The sequence below is a fragment of the Lepisma saccharinum genome, chromosome 19 (assembly GCF_977018435.1).
Source record: "Lepisma saccharinum chromosome 19, izLepSacc3.1, whole genome shotgun sequence".
Taxonomy (NCBI): domain Eukaryota; kingdom Metazoa; phylum Arthropoda; class Insecta; order Zygentoma; family Lepismatidae; genus Lepisma; species Lepisma saccharinum.
Genome location: NC_139247.1, coordinates 68,235,583 through 68,250,600, shown reverse-complemented (window position 1 = coordinate 68,250,600; position 15,018 = coordinate 68,235,583). Strand labels below are relative to the sequence as shown.

At 40.6% G+C, this 15,018-nt stretch overlaps 1 protein-coding gene across 1 annotated transcript in view; it reads right to left on the bottom strand.

Annotated features, from left to right (window-relative positions):
• Positions 1-15,018, bottom strand: part of LOC146003047 (BDNF/NT-3 growth factors receptor-like) — a 122,194-nt gene that overhangs the window by 38,870 nt on the left and 68,306 nt on the right. Inside the window, exons 2-6 of the mRNA XM_083141211.1 lie at positions 12,349-12,417; positions 10,263-10,354; positions 4,356-4,552; positions 3,668-3,765; positions 2,199-2,373 (exon numbers count right to left, since the gene is read on the bottom strand). Of these exons, the coding sequence (XP_082997337.1) occupies positions 2,199-2,373; positions 3,668-3,765; positions 4,356-4,552; positions 10,263-10,354; positions 12,349-12,417 (631 nt within the window). The remainder of the gene's footprint in view (positions 1-2,198; positions 2,374-3,667; positions 3,766-4,355; positions 4,553-10,262; positions 10,355-12,348; positions 12,418-15,018) is intronic.

Here is a 15,018-nt window from a genome sequence, read left to right as displayed (position 1 = left end):
TCTCAGCTTGTCTCACCTCTATATCCCTAGGCCATCGAGCTCTTCCTCCATGCCGAATCGTGTTTTTAATTGCCACTATGCAAACCGCCGACTCCATAGGCAGAAGAAACTACCTGTTTCCCGAATGGCTCAGGAGGTTTGCATAGCACAACACAGTGCATTGTTTACATGCCTCAGAGGCTGAGACAACTGAGAAAAACAAGTGAATGCCCTGGTCAACGTGAAGCATTCAGAGAGACTTTATAAAATAAACATATAATCTTAGGGATTGATACGATATATATTTCCTTTATTTATATCCATTGGCATATATCGCTGCTGTTTGATTCGCATTCCAAAGAAAATAACCCACATATACAGAGCATTCCCTGACATTCTATACGAGACTCGGCGCCAAGCGGTCCGGCGTCAGCGCTTGTCTTTCCCGGCGAACGGGGTCCGCGACAGTCGGTAGAGTCGGCTATTAAAATTACAGTTATCATATTGTGTACTAACCTTGACTACAGAAGGTGTTGAAAATGATGTCCCTCTGCTGCAACACATTCCTGACATCTCGGAAGGAAATTGGCATTTACACGTGCAAGTTCGTCTACTGTAATTCTCCAGATTTCTCGTACAATACTCTCTTTTAACTCAAGGATGATGTGCGGATTGTCTTTGTATACTTTATTTTTTAGATTTCCCCATAAATAAAAATCGCAGGCTGACAAATCGGGGAAGGTTTTTGAAACTCTCGTTTCTTGTGAGAGGCGGCGGATAGATTTCCGAGGAGACTGTTCTAACATTTGTCCCATCTCATCGAGTTTTTCCTCAGTAAGTACACGTGAGTTTTTCTTTCCACTTTCATTCAGAACTGACCCTGTTACTCTAAACTTTTTTACGAGGTTTAATATAGTGGTGCTATGTGGAAAGGGAACACCAGGAAATTTCCTTGCAAAACGTCGTCGCACTTCTCCACAATTCCTCTTTCCGAGGTAACGCTCGACAAGATAAATCCTTTGTTGTAATGTAAACTTTTGTGGTGCCATATTAAGCCACAATCTTCAACACTCGGACACGACACACACAACTTCCGAGGGAGGATTATACTGGCGTCAGTCTGCAACGTCAACAGAAAGGGAAAGAGAGCGAAGGCAGGGAGAGCGAAAAAAAAAACAGACTGTAGCGTGCGACTGTCGCGGACCCCGTTCACCGGGAAAGAAAAGCGCTGACGCCAGGTCGCTTGCCGCCGAGTCTCGTAACGAATGTCAGGGAATGCTCGTAGAAGTTGTGCTAGTAAAGTGTGGCATAAAGTAGCGAAGAAATAAAAGCGGGGGAACCGATATTCCATGGAAAAGACATTCTGGTATTTTTAGGTACCAGAACACACACTGTCGAATGTATGCAGGTGGAGGCGGGCATCTTTCAGGGGTTCCCCCCTTCTCTTTACAAGCAAAGGTTACGGCATGGGTAACTGAGTGTGAGACGGGACGTCGTTTAGAGGTAGATTACTCTATGGCATTGGCACGTTAGCCTATTACATTATTGCGAATATCTAGACTTGAGCAAAAGCACACCACAAGAAGATTCACGTGAATGCTCTAGAAAGAATTCTAAGCAAATGCAATTTTTCAAAAATGTAATAGCGGATTTTCGAAAGGAGAGAAAATTTCGAAAAAAAACGGCTTCACTGATGCCGATCAAACCTTAATCATTTCTAAAGGGACGATAGTAATTGCATTTACATAAATAAAAAAGCTACATGATTTACATTTTACCCGCCATACACACAAGGACTTTTCAATTATTCCTTGGTTTTTTGTTTGCTTCACCGAATTGGCCAAAGATAGATGAGGCACTTCTGCGAGTTCGTACATTTTTTCCCCTTACAAGTGTAATAAAGCAAGCATCAATTTAGTTCCCAATCACGCCCGATCGATACCCTGTGGAGGAGTGGTTTGGATTTCACTTTAAAAACTACGTCCAGTCCCAATTAACCCATCTGTTCATAAAGTGGACTTAAAACGAAAATTCAAGCTGAAGCTACAGTAAATATGCTGGTTCTTAGTTACACGCGTGCATACGAGAGCGCTCTTCCACAAATAAGACGTGTTGTCCAGTCATGCTATAATACACATACTACACCAAACAATCAACGCATTCTATTTTGCACATCTAGATACATTTCTACCAAGCACAGACATTCATTGTAAACTTACCACGTACAACTAGACGGACTCCAGCAAAAGCTGTCCCCGCTCGATTTCTTGCTTGGCATATTATTATTCCGCTGTCCCTAATACTCACATTTGCCATCACTAAAGTACTAGTAATCTCATTCGCGTTGTCCAGTGTGTAAGTTTCTAAGTCTTTCATTTTCACATGCCACACTATCTGTAAAATTAGCACAAAGGGTGTGGTTAATACTACAAACTATCAGAACATTCACATTAATTGTGTATGCACGTAACGTAAGTATGTATGCATGTGGCGGAGTGGTTAGTATATCATGCTACAATACCAAGGATCCCGGGTTCGAATCCCGCCCTGGCCATGGGTGTTCTTTACGAGAGTCTCGTCATCAATTTCATCATATCATCAACCATTTACATCTTCGCAATTAGCAAAAAGTGGCATAAAAAACGATTAAAAAAAAAATCAATACATAGTGGTTCGGATCCCACTTCAAAATGTAGATCCGGTCCTGATTAGCCTATCTGTGCATAAAATCGACTTAAAAAGAATCTCTCTCTCTCTCTCTCTCTCACACACACACATGATTATATAGTACCGCTATCTATAGCATAGCACATTACTACATGCCATGAAGACATATGTGGAGGGAGAGCCCCATGAAGTTACGCCAACCTCGGTCCACTGTGAAGGTGATGTGATGAGCACCACTCTCCGACCGCCTTTACCCCAATGGTTTTCTTCCCCCTTACTCTCAATAGCGTGAATCGTGTCACCTCACTCTGTTGTTCGCCTATGCGTGGTGAATGCTTCCTCATAGACTGAAGAGGACCAAGTCGCTTATCACTTAGGTGTAAAACCCCGTGTCGTTAGACGATTCGTCAAGCGACAAGCGACACTAATTTCAAACTGAAGCAACAAGCGACACGGGCACATCTAGTTTGAAAGATAAATTCACTGCGCACGCGCAACCACCAGGCCGAAGCGGCACGATGCACGCTGTTAGAATCTTTCAAATCGAAGCGACACGCAAGTTGGTTTCAGACCAAAGCGACATGCGACATCAGCATTCACCGTGCATGCGCGTACATATGACCTAGGCAACGTATTGAGAAACGAGCGACGCGTGCAACTAGTCGTGTGGCTTCGCTTTGAAAGGTTGCATTTATTACTGAGTGTTCGTTTCTGTCTGTCTGGAAGCTGCTCCCCCACACATACATTTGACATTTTTCTGGATTATTGTTGGTAAGTGATCCCACTGTCCCTTTGTTATCGATGCATACATACCTTTGGTCTAGCCGGCCCCTGTGGCGGAGTGGTTAGCACATAGCGCTACGACGCCAGGGGTGTCCCGGGTTCGAATCCTGGCCTGGGCATGGATTTTTGTGAGTGTTCATTCATGAATGTCATCATATCATTACTCATCCCCATCTTCGCAAATTATCCAAAAGTTGCACAAAAAGCGAAGTAAAATAAAGCAAATCAAATCAAATACCTTTGGTTTAGGATTCCCCGAAGCGGTACAATTCAGGACTAGTCCTTCACCTTCCTCCACTTCAATGCTTTCTTGCCACATCTTGGCGACTGGAATTTCTGCGGAGAAAAATTAAGTGATAGCTATATTATATGCATGAAGTTCATGATGAAATCTGTTGTTTTTTTAACAACTGAAATAATTATAAGAATAGTAACAGTTTATTTTTCGTTGTGTTTTGAACATCGAAAAATATCCTACAGCTTGGTAAATTGTGTTTTAAGTCCACTCTATCCTGAGATAGGTTAATAGGGACTGCACTACTCCATACAACACATGCATTGCATATTCGCTATCTAAAGATGTTATCCTTTGAGAGGGCGTTGCAAGGCGTTGTGTGTGTTGTACCATTGAAAATTTTCTATTAAAATCCACTTATCGCCGTAGCAGGAAAGCGACTATTTCAGGATCTAGATGTTCAATTTTTCTTGCCGGTGATTGCACAGCACATTGCCCTTTACTGACCATCGAGGCTGATATTTTTCTTGAATTGCACATTATATCAATATCTGATCGTGATTTTTGGCTCACCCTATATACAATGTAATTACATTAATAAATAGAACTAGCAATAAACCTATGATGAAGTTACAGCTAGAAAAATAGTTAATCCGCATTTGACGAGAAAGACATAATGCTTTGAACCTACCACAGTTGTCAAAATCCAGTCCCGAGAGAGGCCTTGTTTGGAGTTTGTGGTCCAGGCAGTTGACCGCCTCGCTGGAGACCCTGGCCGTTGACCACTGGGCAAGCCACTTGTGCCTCTGTGGCCTCCGGTGCTTGTCTAGTTGGACTTGGAGCCATTTGTTGTCGCAGATACACTTCAGTGGGTTACCCTCGACGTAGCTGAAAGACGGAAGTTAAGTTTTAGCAGACACGAAGAGTTTCGCAAAAAAACAAAAAACAAGAGAATATTTGACTAAACGCAGGGCCATGAAATTAGGCGGGTGGCAGAAGTTCACGCTGTTGCCACGTCGGAGCACAACCCCGTGTGTTCGGAGGTCTAGGAGAATGAAAGATCTCGGTGTAGAATTAGTATTTGTAGTCCATGTGATACAAGCTGACAGTATTTGCTCGAAAGGTCAGGGATGACACAGAAGTGTCCCGGAGAGAGGTCGGACTGACGCTGGAACTAGGCAACGCAGCCCGGTTGACGTTACCACACAGTGCGCGAGAACCAGCGACTTTTGTCCTTCTCTCGCTTTGCTTTTCCCATATGTGGCAACAGCGCAATTCTGCACAGACGCCTATTTTCATTGCCCTGCGTTTAGTACTGAGCTCATGGGCGTTGAAGAGAGGGGTGACCCACCCAGTGAATTCGGGGTTGGCCCGCGGGAGGAGGGGAATCCCATTAGGAAATAAAAGAGTCCCTCTCCAGGAAAATCCCAATAACTTTGCACAGCATTAAAAAAAATAGCTAAAACATTGGGCAACCATGTTCATTTTGATTTCATCCATTTAATTTAAAGTAAGAATTTGAGAAGCGAGATGTCTGAATCCCTTTCTGAATATTCACCAACCCATTTCAGGACGTGGACTGCTAAACGAACGCACTTCCAATTTCGCTTCAGAGGAATCTCAGCAAGTGCACCACGCGGGAACGGACGACGAAAAGCGACTTGTTTTCAAATTAAATGAAAAGAAAAAAGATGATTTACAAAATGAAACACGAGTCGGAACGAAGCTCAACAATATTTTCACGGTACGTCTAGTTTTAAAATGCAGAACTCGTCTAATTAAAAACAAGCAAGGCATTCCTTCATTAAATTTATTCCAGTCGGGAGACTTTTGTTATCTTTTTCATCCCTCAACTGCAAGCAGTTTTTTGAAATTTCCTTTTGAAAGTAACTTCAGTTACAGTCATATATAATAATAAATACAGCCCGTAAGGGGCTTGGACTATCTCCCGACTGCCAGTCTCCCTCTCACAATTCTACCTAGAGGTGTGGGGAGATCTTCAACCGGTAATGGGGTGACGTGTGGTCAGCACGTCGAAACCCAACCTTTATGGGAGATATCCATGACCGGGTTACGCTACTCGGTCGTAGCTCCCCAATTTCCTCACGATGGTGGGTTCCCACCGGTCCTGTGTACAGGCCGAGAACCCAGAGACTGGACCCAGGCGGACTCGAACCCATGCCGTCCCGCAGCGCCTTAGACTGCACGGCCAAGGAAGAGGACAACTGAATTACCGTTACTTATTTTAAAAAGTAACCCAGTTGTAGTTACTGCACTGTAAAAAATGTTGGTGTTAAAACGACACAGAGTGTGGTCCCTGGAGGTCTAAACCACATTTTGGTCAAAATTTACCCTCAGTGGTGTTAAAAAGGTGTTCATTGCAACCATTTGTCTATGTTATCTCAACACCAGTGAGATTAAACGTTGACCAAAATGTGGTGTAGACATCCAGGGACCACATTCTGTGTCGTTTTAACACCAAAATTTTTTACAGTCTGACACTGGTGGAAATTTTCTTGCAAACAAGTTACAAATTTATGTTTATTACAATCAATGATTATGATTAGATTATTTTTTTCTTATTTAGCGTCGCATTCCTTCCAGTTTTGGCTAATCGCGACGATGATGACGAGTGATGATATGATGAAATTAAAGGGAAGTCACAAAGAACACCCATGCCCAGACCAGGATTCGAACCTGGGATCACTGCGTCGTAACGCGCTGTGCTAACCAGTCCTCTCATTGATTATGAATTTTAATAAAATATACGTATATAAATGTGAAGATTTACATGTTTTTTTTAGGTTTTTTCGAAAGGAAATGAACATTTGGAAACAGTTGCCTGACATCGCCCAAACGTCAAGCCGAGCCATAACTGCCATCCTCAGCCAGATTCTGTATTATTATACAATGAACGGTGCAATATGGCTCCAGTTTCCAAGAAATTGATAACATAAGAAAAGTTCTGAGACCACCAAATGCCAAATGGCATTACAAGAAAGAAATTGTGGATGAAATGCTGGATCGGAATCGATTTTGTGTGATCTATTGTTTTCTGGATGCATTATGCATTGTTCCCATTGCATAAAACATGTTGAGATTGTTCGAGGTTACCACAGCCTCTCTCTCTGAGAAAGATTTTTCTCTAGGTCTTTACCTAGCTCTTCAAAACTTCTCCAAAAATCTTTTTTTATATATGCTTTACTGACAGTGTACAGAAGTTCGATAACTCGATATCCGCAGTCTGACGTAGAATCACAACCGCATCCAGTAATTTTAAGAAGAATGAATGGGAAAATGACTAAAAGTTTTATTGTGTTGCACCTTACACGAAAATGAATATGAGCCATTTAATCCTCATTCAGTTATATGTTTGTGATAGTGTGAGGAGTGACAATTTAATTCCCGGAATGGTCCTGTGAAAGGAAAATCTGCTTGCACGAGTCTCACACGGTACACGGTGCTTGCGTGTACATGTGTTTGCCTGACTCAACAATCCAGCGACACGATGCCATTTCGAGAAATACAAGGGTTGGATGATTGATATTGATTTGCTTTATTTTACTTCGCCTTTTGTGCCACTTTTGGCTAAATTTGTGACGATGGGGATGAGTGATGATATGACGAAATTGATGAATGGACACTCACAAACATTTATGCCCAGGCCGGGATTCAAACCCGCTGTCGAAGCGCAAAGGTTGGATGAAAAGTAGTGGCAACACTGCTATAAATCGTACCAGACTTTATTGGTAGAGAAAACACAAATTACATTGCTTCAATGTAATGACCCCTTCATGTAGACCATCTTGTGCTAGACTTGTGCAAGACGTCGTACACCGTCAGCGCGTCCATCTCTGTTATGTTCCGCAGCGACCACCTTATGGCACGGATGATGGCTTCTCTTGTGTTGTAACGCTTCCCGCGAAGTCGTTCTTTCATCTTTGCGAAGAGATCATAATCACAAGGAATATATCGGGCGAATAGGGCGGGTGTTCCAGAACCTCCCATCGCCAGTTACGCAGGAGACCCGTCACAGCGTCAGGAGTGTGAGATCTTGCATTGTCATGCAGGATTATTCGAGTCCTTGGCAGCAAGCGCCTTCGCTTTCTTCTGTGGGATGCAGTAGTAGACTTCATCGACCATCTGCCTGTGAGGTACAGCATGACGTCACAATGAACATCACCTTCACAGCACCACCCTGTACAGGGCGCCCTTTCCTTGGACGGATTCCGTGTTCGACACCACACATGCCTCACGCAATCCCTGACAACAGTCTTTTACAATCCGACCACGTACAGTGGGATCTATGAGTATTACCGTGCAAATTGACCATGACTAATTTCATTAATTTTTCTCTTACATCCTGTGTGTTTTTAAGCTATGATTTATTATGTATGCTGTGCAGAAGTTGTCAACAGTTTGTTTTGAGTTTTGCTTTAATTCGTGACGCTCTTATTGGGTCAATTTAAGTGCACGAACATGGTGATGGACAATTTGCACGGTAATACTCATGGATCCCATTGTACGACTTCAATTTATATCCATACAATGTTCCTGTTTCGTGAACATGTTGTTAGGGCGTTTGCACTCTCCTTCTCTACTTCACAGCGCTGCAGCACTTTACTGAATAACACACATACATTCCCACTCACCACACTTGCTCGTCTAACCTTTCGTTATCAACTCATAACTCACACGTCAGAGCAGCATTGCCACTACTTTTTATCCAGCCCTTGTACATTGCTAAACCAAGCCTTGTGACAAAACTGACTAGGCAACCATGTTAAATACAGAGCGTTCGAAAAGTCCCCGCACTCAAAGTTTGAGAATGTTATGCTTATAATTTGTTGAACTTGTCAACGTAATGAATACACACATCTTCAAATACACAAAAAAAATAATTCGTAACTAAATGTGAGTAATAGCTACTGCAATCTCTGAGGTCAATAACACACTGACAAGATGGCAAACCATTTTCCGCGCGTTCAAATACACAAAGAGAATATTCAAACTAAATTTGAAACAATCATACACTGCGCTTTTACCTTGTACCGGATCATCGAGAAATACACTTCTCCATTTCTACATACACCTTTCATGCGACTTAAACTCAAAATATGCTTCCAACAAAGCAATTCGCTGTGCGAGCACAAAATGCATTGTTGACATTACGTGCCACACCGAGGACTCAGCGGAACTACTCTAAACTCGTTCTTCAAGGTCATACCAATCCATACTGACAGGGTTGCCAACTCATCCAGAGGAATGCCTTAGTAGCTTTTTGAGTGCGGGGACTTTTCGAACTCTCTGTAGAAAAGAACAATATACCGCATGTCCTCCAGCTAAGAGAAAACTCTCAACATAGTTTCCGCTGTAAATACTAATCAAGACTTGCCCTTGCAGCGAAAGATCTTGAGATTGATCTTGCGTAACGTCGAAACCCTTTAGGTAATGATTAAGGAGTAAACAAAAGGCAAGTTAAAAAACAACTGCACCAGAAGGTCAAACATGATATGATCCATATTTTTATGTGACGTCACAACTTTAAAATATGTCACTGATATATTATACATTTATGAATGGACACGTACATGTAATATTTCACCTTGTTTGTAATGTATAACATTTGTTTAATGTTTATTGTATTTTATGCTCTATTATGAGTAGTTTAATGTATCTTCATGTTTGCGAGAGTGCACTATGTGAATTTGTATTTCTAAACATGTGTAGATGTCAGTTTGTTGATAGTATCCTTTTGTAGATAGTGAGTGATTCATCTGTACTTGAATCTGTGTTCTCGAAAATAGTATAAAAGCGAGGATATCGCGTAAGAATCATCACACTTTCGCCACGGATCGACGAAGCTTTTAAATAAAAAAAGGAACTCCTCGGTGTTGTGCATACATCTTGGTATGGTAGTTCGGGGCGCAAGCTAGGCCTATGTGATCATAGGTACGCCGATAGCCATGCATTGATGCTATGCACAATACTGCAACCATTCTAAGTCAAATAATAAAGCTAGCCTAAGGATTAATTTGGAAATAAAAGGCTAAAGAGCAAATATTGGCTCAGTTATCATTGCATATCTCTTGGTGTGGTAGTTCGGGGCGCAAGCTAGGTCTATGTGATCATAGGCATGCCGATAGCCACGCATTGAGTTTATGCGTTTTAGTTGAGTCAATTCATCGACAAAGCGAAATCCTCGCCTTCGATTCAAGTATAATTGCAATAAATAAAGAATAAAACCTTTCAGTTTATATATACTGCAGTAATGTGGTTTTATTTCTCTGTGCTGTGAATATTGTCTTTGCCTAACACTATCCCTGTACTTGAGAGGAGTATGTGTACTTCACCGAGTCTCATCGTTCACCGCTGATTATTATTAAGTTATTATTAATAGTATAATAATACAACACGTCTATTCTTAGAACGTATCAAACATCCGGAGAAAAAGAATGCTTTCCAATCCTTCCACAAGATGGTGCTTGAATGGGGAAATGAGGACGTCAGAAAGTCAGCCAGTTCTGAAGAAACCTCACCGTCAATTTGCAAAGGTCACGTAGCAGGGGAGGATAGCAATTGGAACGAAATGACCTACCTTTGAAGTTCGTTCGTAGGCATTTCATATCCGACGAATTCCTCTGACTTCTGAAATCCTGGAATGTTTTGAAGGGGAACAGCTGAGAATACCTGAAGACATAATTTTAGAAGTTTCCCCCAGCTTCATTAAATTTGCCTTGTAATAATATCTCCCGCGTGGCAGTCAGACGCACCACCAACTTGAGCATCGCGGCTCTATTACATAATAGCCAAAATATCGTATCCTGTTTTTCAGATATAAAGCAATACATAGGCTAAGTATTACACTTAGACACGTTAATTATAGGCCCAAGGATCTTGAATCACCCTGTATAATTTACATGAAAATATACATATTTACATAATCATTTCGGAAAAGTTGTGATGTCTGTTGTTGGATGTGTATACCACACGTGGTGCAGCGAGTGTCTCTTCACCGTGATGATTCATTTTAAAATATTATATTTTTAAAATACAACAAATGCTGGCAAGTGAATCATAGTATATTAATGGAATAAATATGCTAAGATTGTTAAAAAATGGGTAATCGATGAAAATATTTCCGAATGTCTAAATTACTAATAAAATTCCAAAGCTCTTTCGACCAGTGCCCCATTATACTCTTTTAATTACTGTATGAATAATCCATATTCTTTACTAAATTGATAGGAACATTTGAACCTAACAAAATGCCCCTCGTACATAAGGTTATGTGTCAAACAAGTTGTGTTATGTAGAGTGAGGTCGTACAGTACCGACCATATCTAGTTCTCGCACCAAGCGTTAGATTAACAGCACTTTACAGAAAGACACTGAAGAATACTATAACTGAGAGTCATAGAGTAAGATGGGGCAAGACTGCGCAGTTTTTGTTCATTGTGTTTTATTGAAGTTATGAATCTATAGTATGCAACGTACTCCAGTTGGACACCAGTCGTCAGAAAGTTACTCCGCTACTCCTTTAGTCGGGAACATGAGAGTCTTTGCAAATCATCAGGGCTTGCTGGGCAGAAAAGAAACACAACACAGTATTCTAAGTTAAACGTAGTTTTATAAGCACTTATATTTCCTATCGTATGTGTACTTACAAGCAAGGCACAGATTTGCTTACGTTTCTGCCTGAAGAGGAACAATTCTATATCATATTAAATCACATCACAATCACTACAGACACTTGCATATAGAATTAACGTTGGACAAGACAAACATAAATACACGAAAGTTTCTGTACTTAATTATTATTTCGAGTATAGCCAGAATGAAACGAAAATAGTTACCATTACATTTTTTCCGGCATTAACTGTTACCACGTTCTTGTTGATTCCCCACCTTCACCTGTTTCTTAAACTCAGTCTGTCGTCAGGTGTGTTCACTTCCTCTGCTGAGATGAGAAAGTGACGTCAACACGAACAGATTATGACGTATTTATAAACATCTACACAAGTTCCAAACACAACTGTATCAATCTAACTATAATTATCTGTGACAACTTGAACATTATTTGAAGTAACAAACATTTTAAAAATCTTAACGTCTTACAAATATAAAATCTTAAACTCTCAGGTCCGTTACAAGTAGCATACGGAAAAGAGTAACACAGAATGCACTATCCTTTGCCAACATACAGGAAATATCCCAAATGTCAGTAAACAATATTTCAGCAAAACACAAACGAAAAGCATGACCGTGCAAACGTGCAGTCTTACCCTGATGGCCCCCACCCTTTAATCCACCACTGCTGTGTGCGTGTTCAACCAGATAATAATACCCCCCGGTGACATTATCTGCTTGAACACCGTTGCTCGTACGAAAAATAAAGCAATTTCTACGTGAGTTAATGTACTTTGCGAATCATATTACACGCTACTGCAAAAATCGACGAAACATCATTTACACAGGATGTACAAACTAGTGAATTCTTTGTGTTCCAGTCGCTAATTGGCAATTAGTGCTTTTATTGAATTTTCGATTCAAGCCTACATCAAAGATTTTTATTGCAATCCGACATGTAGCCAAAATGCATTGTGAAAGGGATTAAAAATATCATGGCTTTGTCAAAATTAATATGTCACAGTTGGTATGTTTCAATCAGATTAATTACTTACATTTCTTGCTGCCGCAGCCCGTCGAAAGCCCTCCATGGGATCACAGAGAGATTGTTTCGCCTCAGATCGCTGCAAGAGAGAAACAAATATTGGTATGAGGAACACAGTCATTTGAGAAATTATAATTATATTTGGATTGCAACATCCTCCATAAGAATACCTAAAGACTGACTGGACACAATGTCGTCGAAAAGTTAGGGGGGGGGTGTCTCACTTATCGCACAAGATTCTAGCAACTTTCGTGTTCTGACGTCAGCGCCGAATGCTTTTGTTGATATGTTTATTTCTCTTACCACAAATACACTGCAAATGTATTATTTATGCTAAGAGAACTGAACCTAACAAACAAGACATTTAGCCTTACCAGATCACTGTAAGGGAAAAGTAGGACTTCCTATCACAAAATGTAGGACACAAATCATTCGCAGTACATAATTCACATTACTAGAACATGTTAGTAAATAACAAAAATTGAAACAATTTTCATTTTTAAGGATTTCTTAGATACACAATTCCCACACTTGTAGTAATCAATAATAAACAATACATTTCTCACCACACGTGTTTTCAGTCATAATTCACGGAGGAACCAATATTTCATAAATTTTCAGATTTAGTCAAAATATACTTCTGGAACTCTGAACTCTTTGAAATTACGTATACTGAACCAGTACCAAAATCTTTTACAGACTCCGTGAGAAATTTCATTTCTTCATCACTACATTGTACTGACATTAATGACACCTATGCCCAGGCCTGGATTCGAACCCGGGACCTCTGTTGTCGCAGCGCGCTGTGATAGCCACTCCGTCACGGAGATCAGCATTTGTAATTTCGTCTCTAATATTTTATGATATAAATATTGTGCAAAATATTAGCATAATAGATTCTGTACGATTTATAAATTTTGCTCTTATCCCAGAAGGGCGCTGCATTCGTTCGACATTTCACAACAAAATACATAATATTGCTAGCATGTTTTGTGGAACATTGTAATAAAATAATTTTAAAAATGCACAATTCTTTCGTTATTGGATAATGTTGAACTTCTATGTACCTTCACGTTGTACGGTTCAAGAATGATGTTGTTGAAGGCTCACATTTCATCAGAGTTTTCCATTTACAAAATACACAAGAAGCTGATAGAAGCTTATGTTCCAATTTGACTCTGTAAAAGGACGTTGGAATTATGCCGTGAGCAGAAGTCTACCGTAACCTGCACATATTAAACAACGAGGGAATGATCTGCCTTTTTCTCTGACACACGATGAGTAATGTAAGTGAACAAAGGAAGATGAATATTCCTTACGAGCGTGAAATTATACTTCTCGATGGGACACGCAAAGCTTCAAATATCTACTGTGGTAAAAGGACATAAATGAACTTACAACCTCATGAATGCAAATTACTTTGCATCCGGTACTTGATTTTTTTTCCCAACGTTTTAAGCACACACTTATATTTTTGTAGACGTTTCAAGTGAATTGATTCAACTGAAGAATGGAATAGTGAAAGGGAACGATTTTGTATTTGCATTTCCCTTCCAGAACGTTCCCTTCAGAAAGAAGGAAACTCCTTTATACTTTTCAGTCGAACTAGACGAGTGTAATGATTGGTCAACGCACCGAATATTTCCTGTTCGACTGCTGTTCTGCAACTGAGCGTTCCTTTCTGAGTGTCCCTTTACTAATCATGACTCATCTTCATCCTAGCGATTATCACCCACCCCCCACAAAAAAAGAAAGGGATGGTTGAATCCAACAGGAAATCAACTCCCCATCTACAAAAGATAATGTTATGCGTATGGTGGTACAAAGAAGGCGTCCTGTACTACGAATTGCAGCAGTGATGGTAAGGATAATGATGACTATCACAAGTGATGACTTCCTGGTCATTTTTGTTGAATTGCTGCCGCAAGGCGTCTGAGTTGTTCGCAGTAAATACCTGCAGAGATGGTAACATTCCTGGGAAGCAATTCAAGACCAGGAAGACTGCATCAAGTGCTCCTACAGCACGATAATGCACTGCCACGCTCCGCTGGGAGGGTATTCCACACACCCCTCCTTACTTTCCCGATCTTGCGCTTTCAAATTTCCACCTTTTCCGCTCTCTATCCAACAATCTTCAAGGAAACTCCTTTCATAACGAAACTCCTATGCAAACTTGGCTTGACGACTTTCTTAACTACAAACCAGCTGTTTCCTGTGGCCTCAGAGTTGGCAGACAGCCATAGACAATGATTACTTTCTGTAAATCTTAATACCAATCTAGTATCAAATAAAAACTTTTGCACAGTGAAAGAACGCAACGAACTTATTCATCAACCCAATATAAAAATGGTGTATAAGAAAAAAGAGAACTAATCGTACCAACAGGGACGGGATTCGATGCGGGGACGTATGCTTCACGTAACGAAAATCGCTCGTCACCTAAAAGCTTCTTCCCCCACGATGTTTAGTTCCAAAGGACTCCGCTGGTGGCTCAAATTTCCTAGTTCTTAACCAATATAACTGAAGTCTTAGTATATCTCATTCTGTATAAAAGTTGGAGCCAAATTTTACTTACTTATATCCCTAAATTTCCATGTTATGTCATTCTCCAAATATCTTCTCCATGACCTCAGGCCGTTCCTTTCCGATTTTTAAAAAGCCTCTCGTAAAATAGGCTATG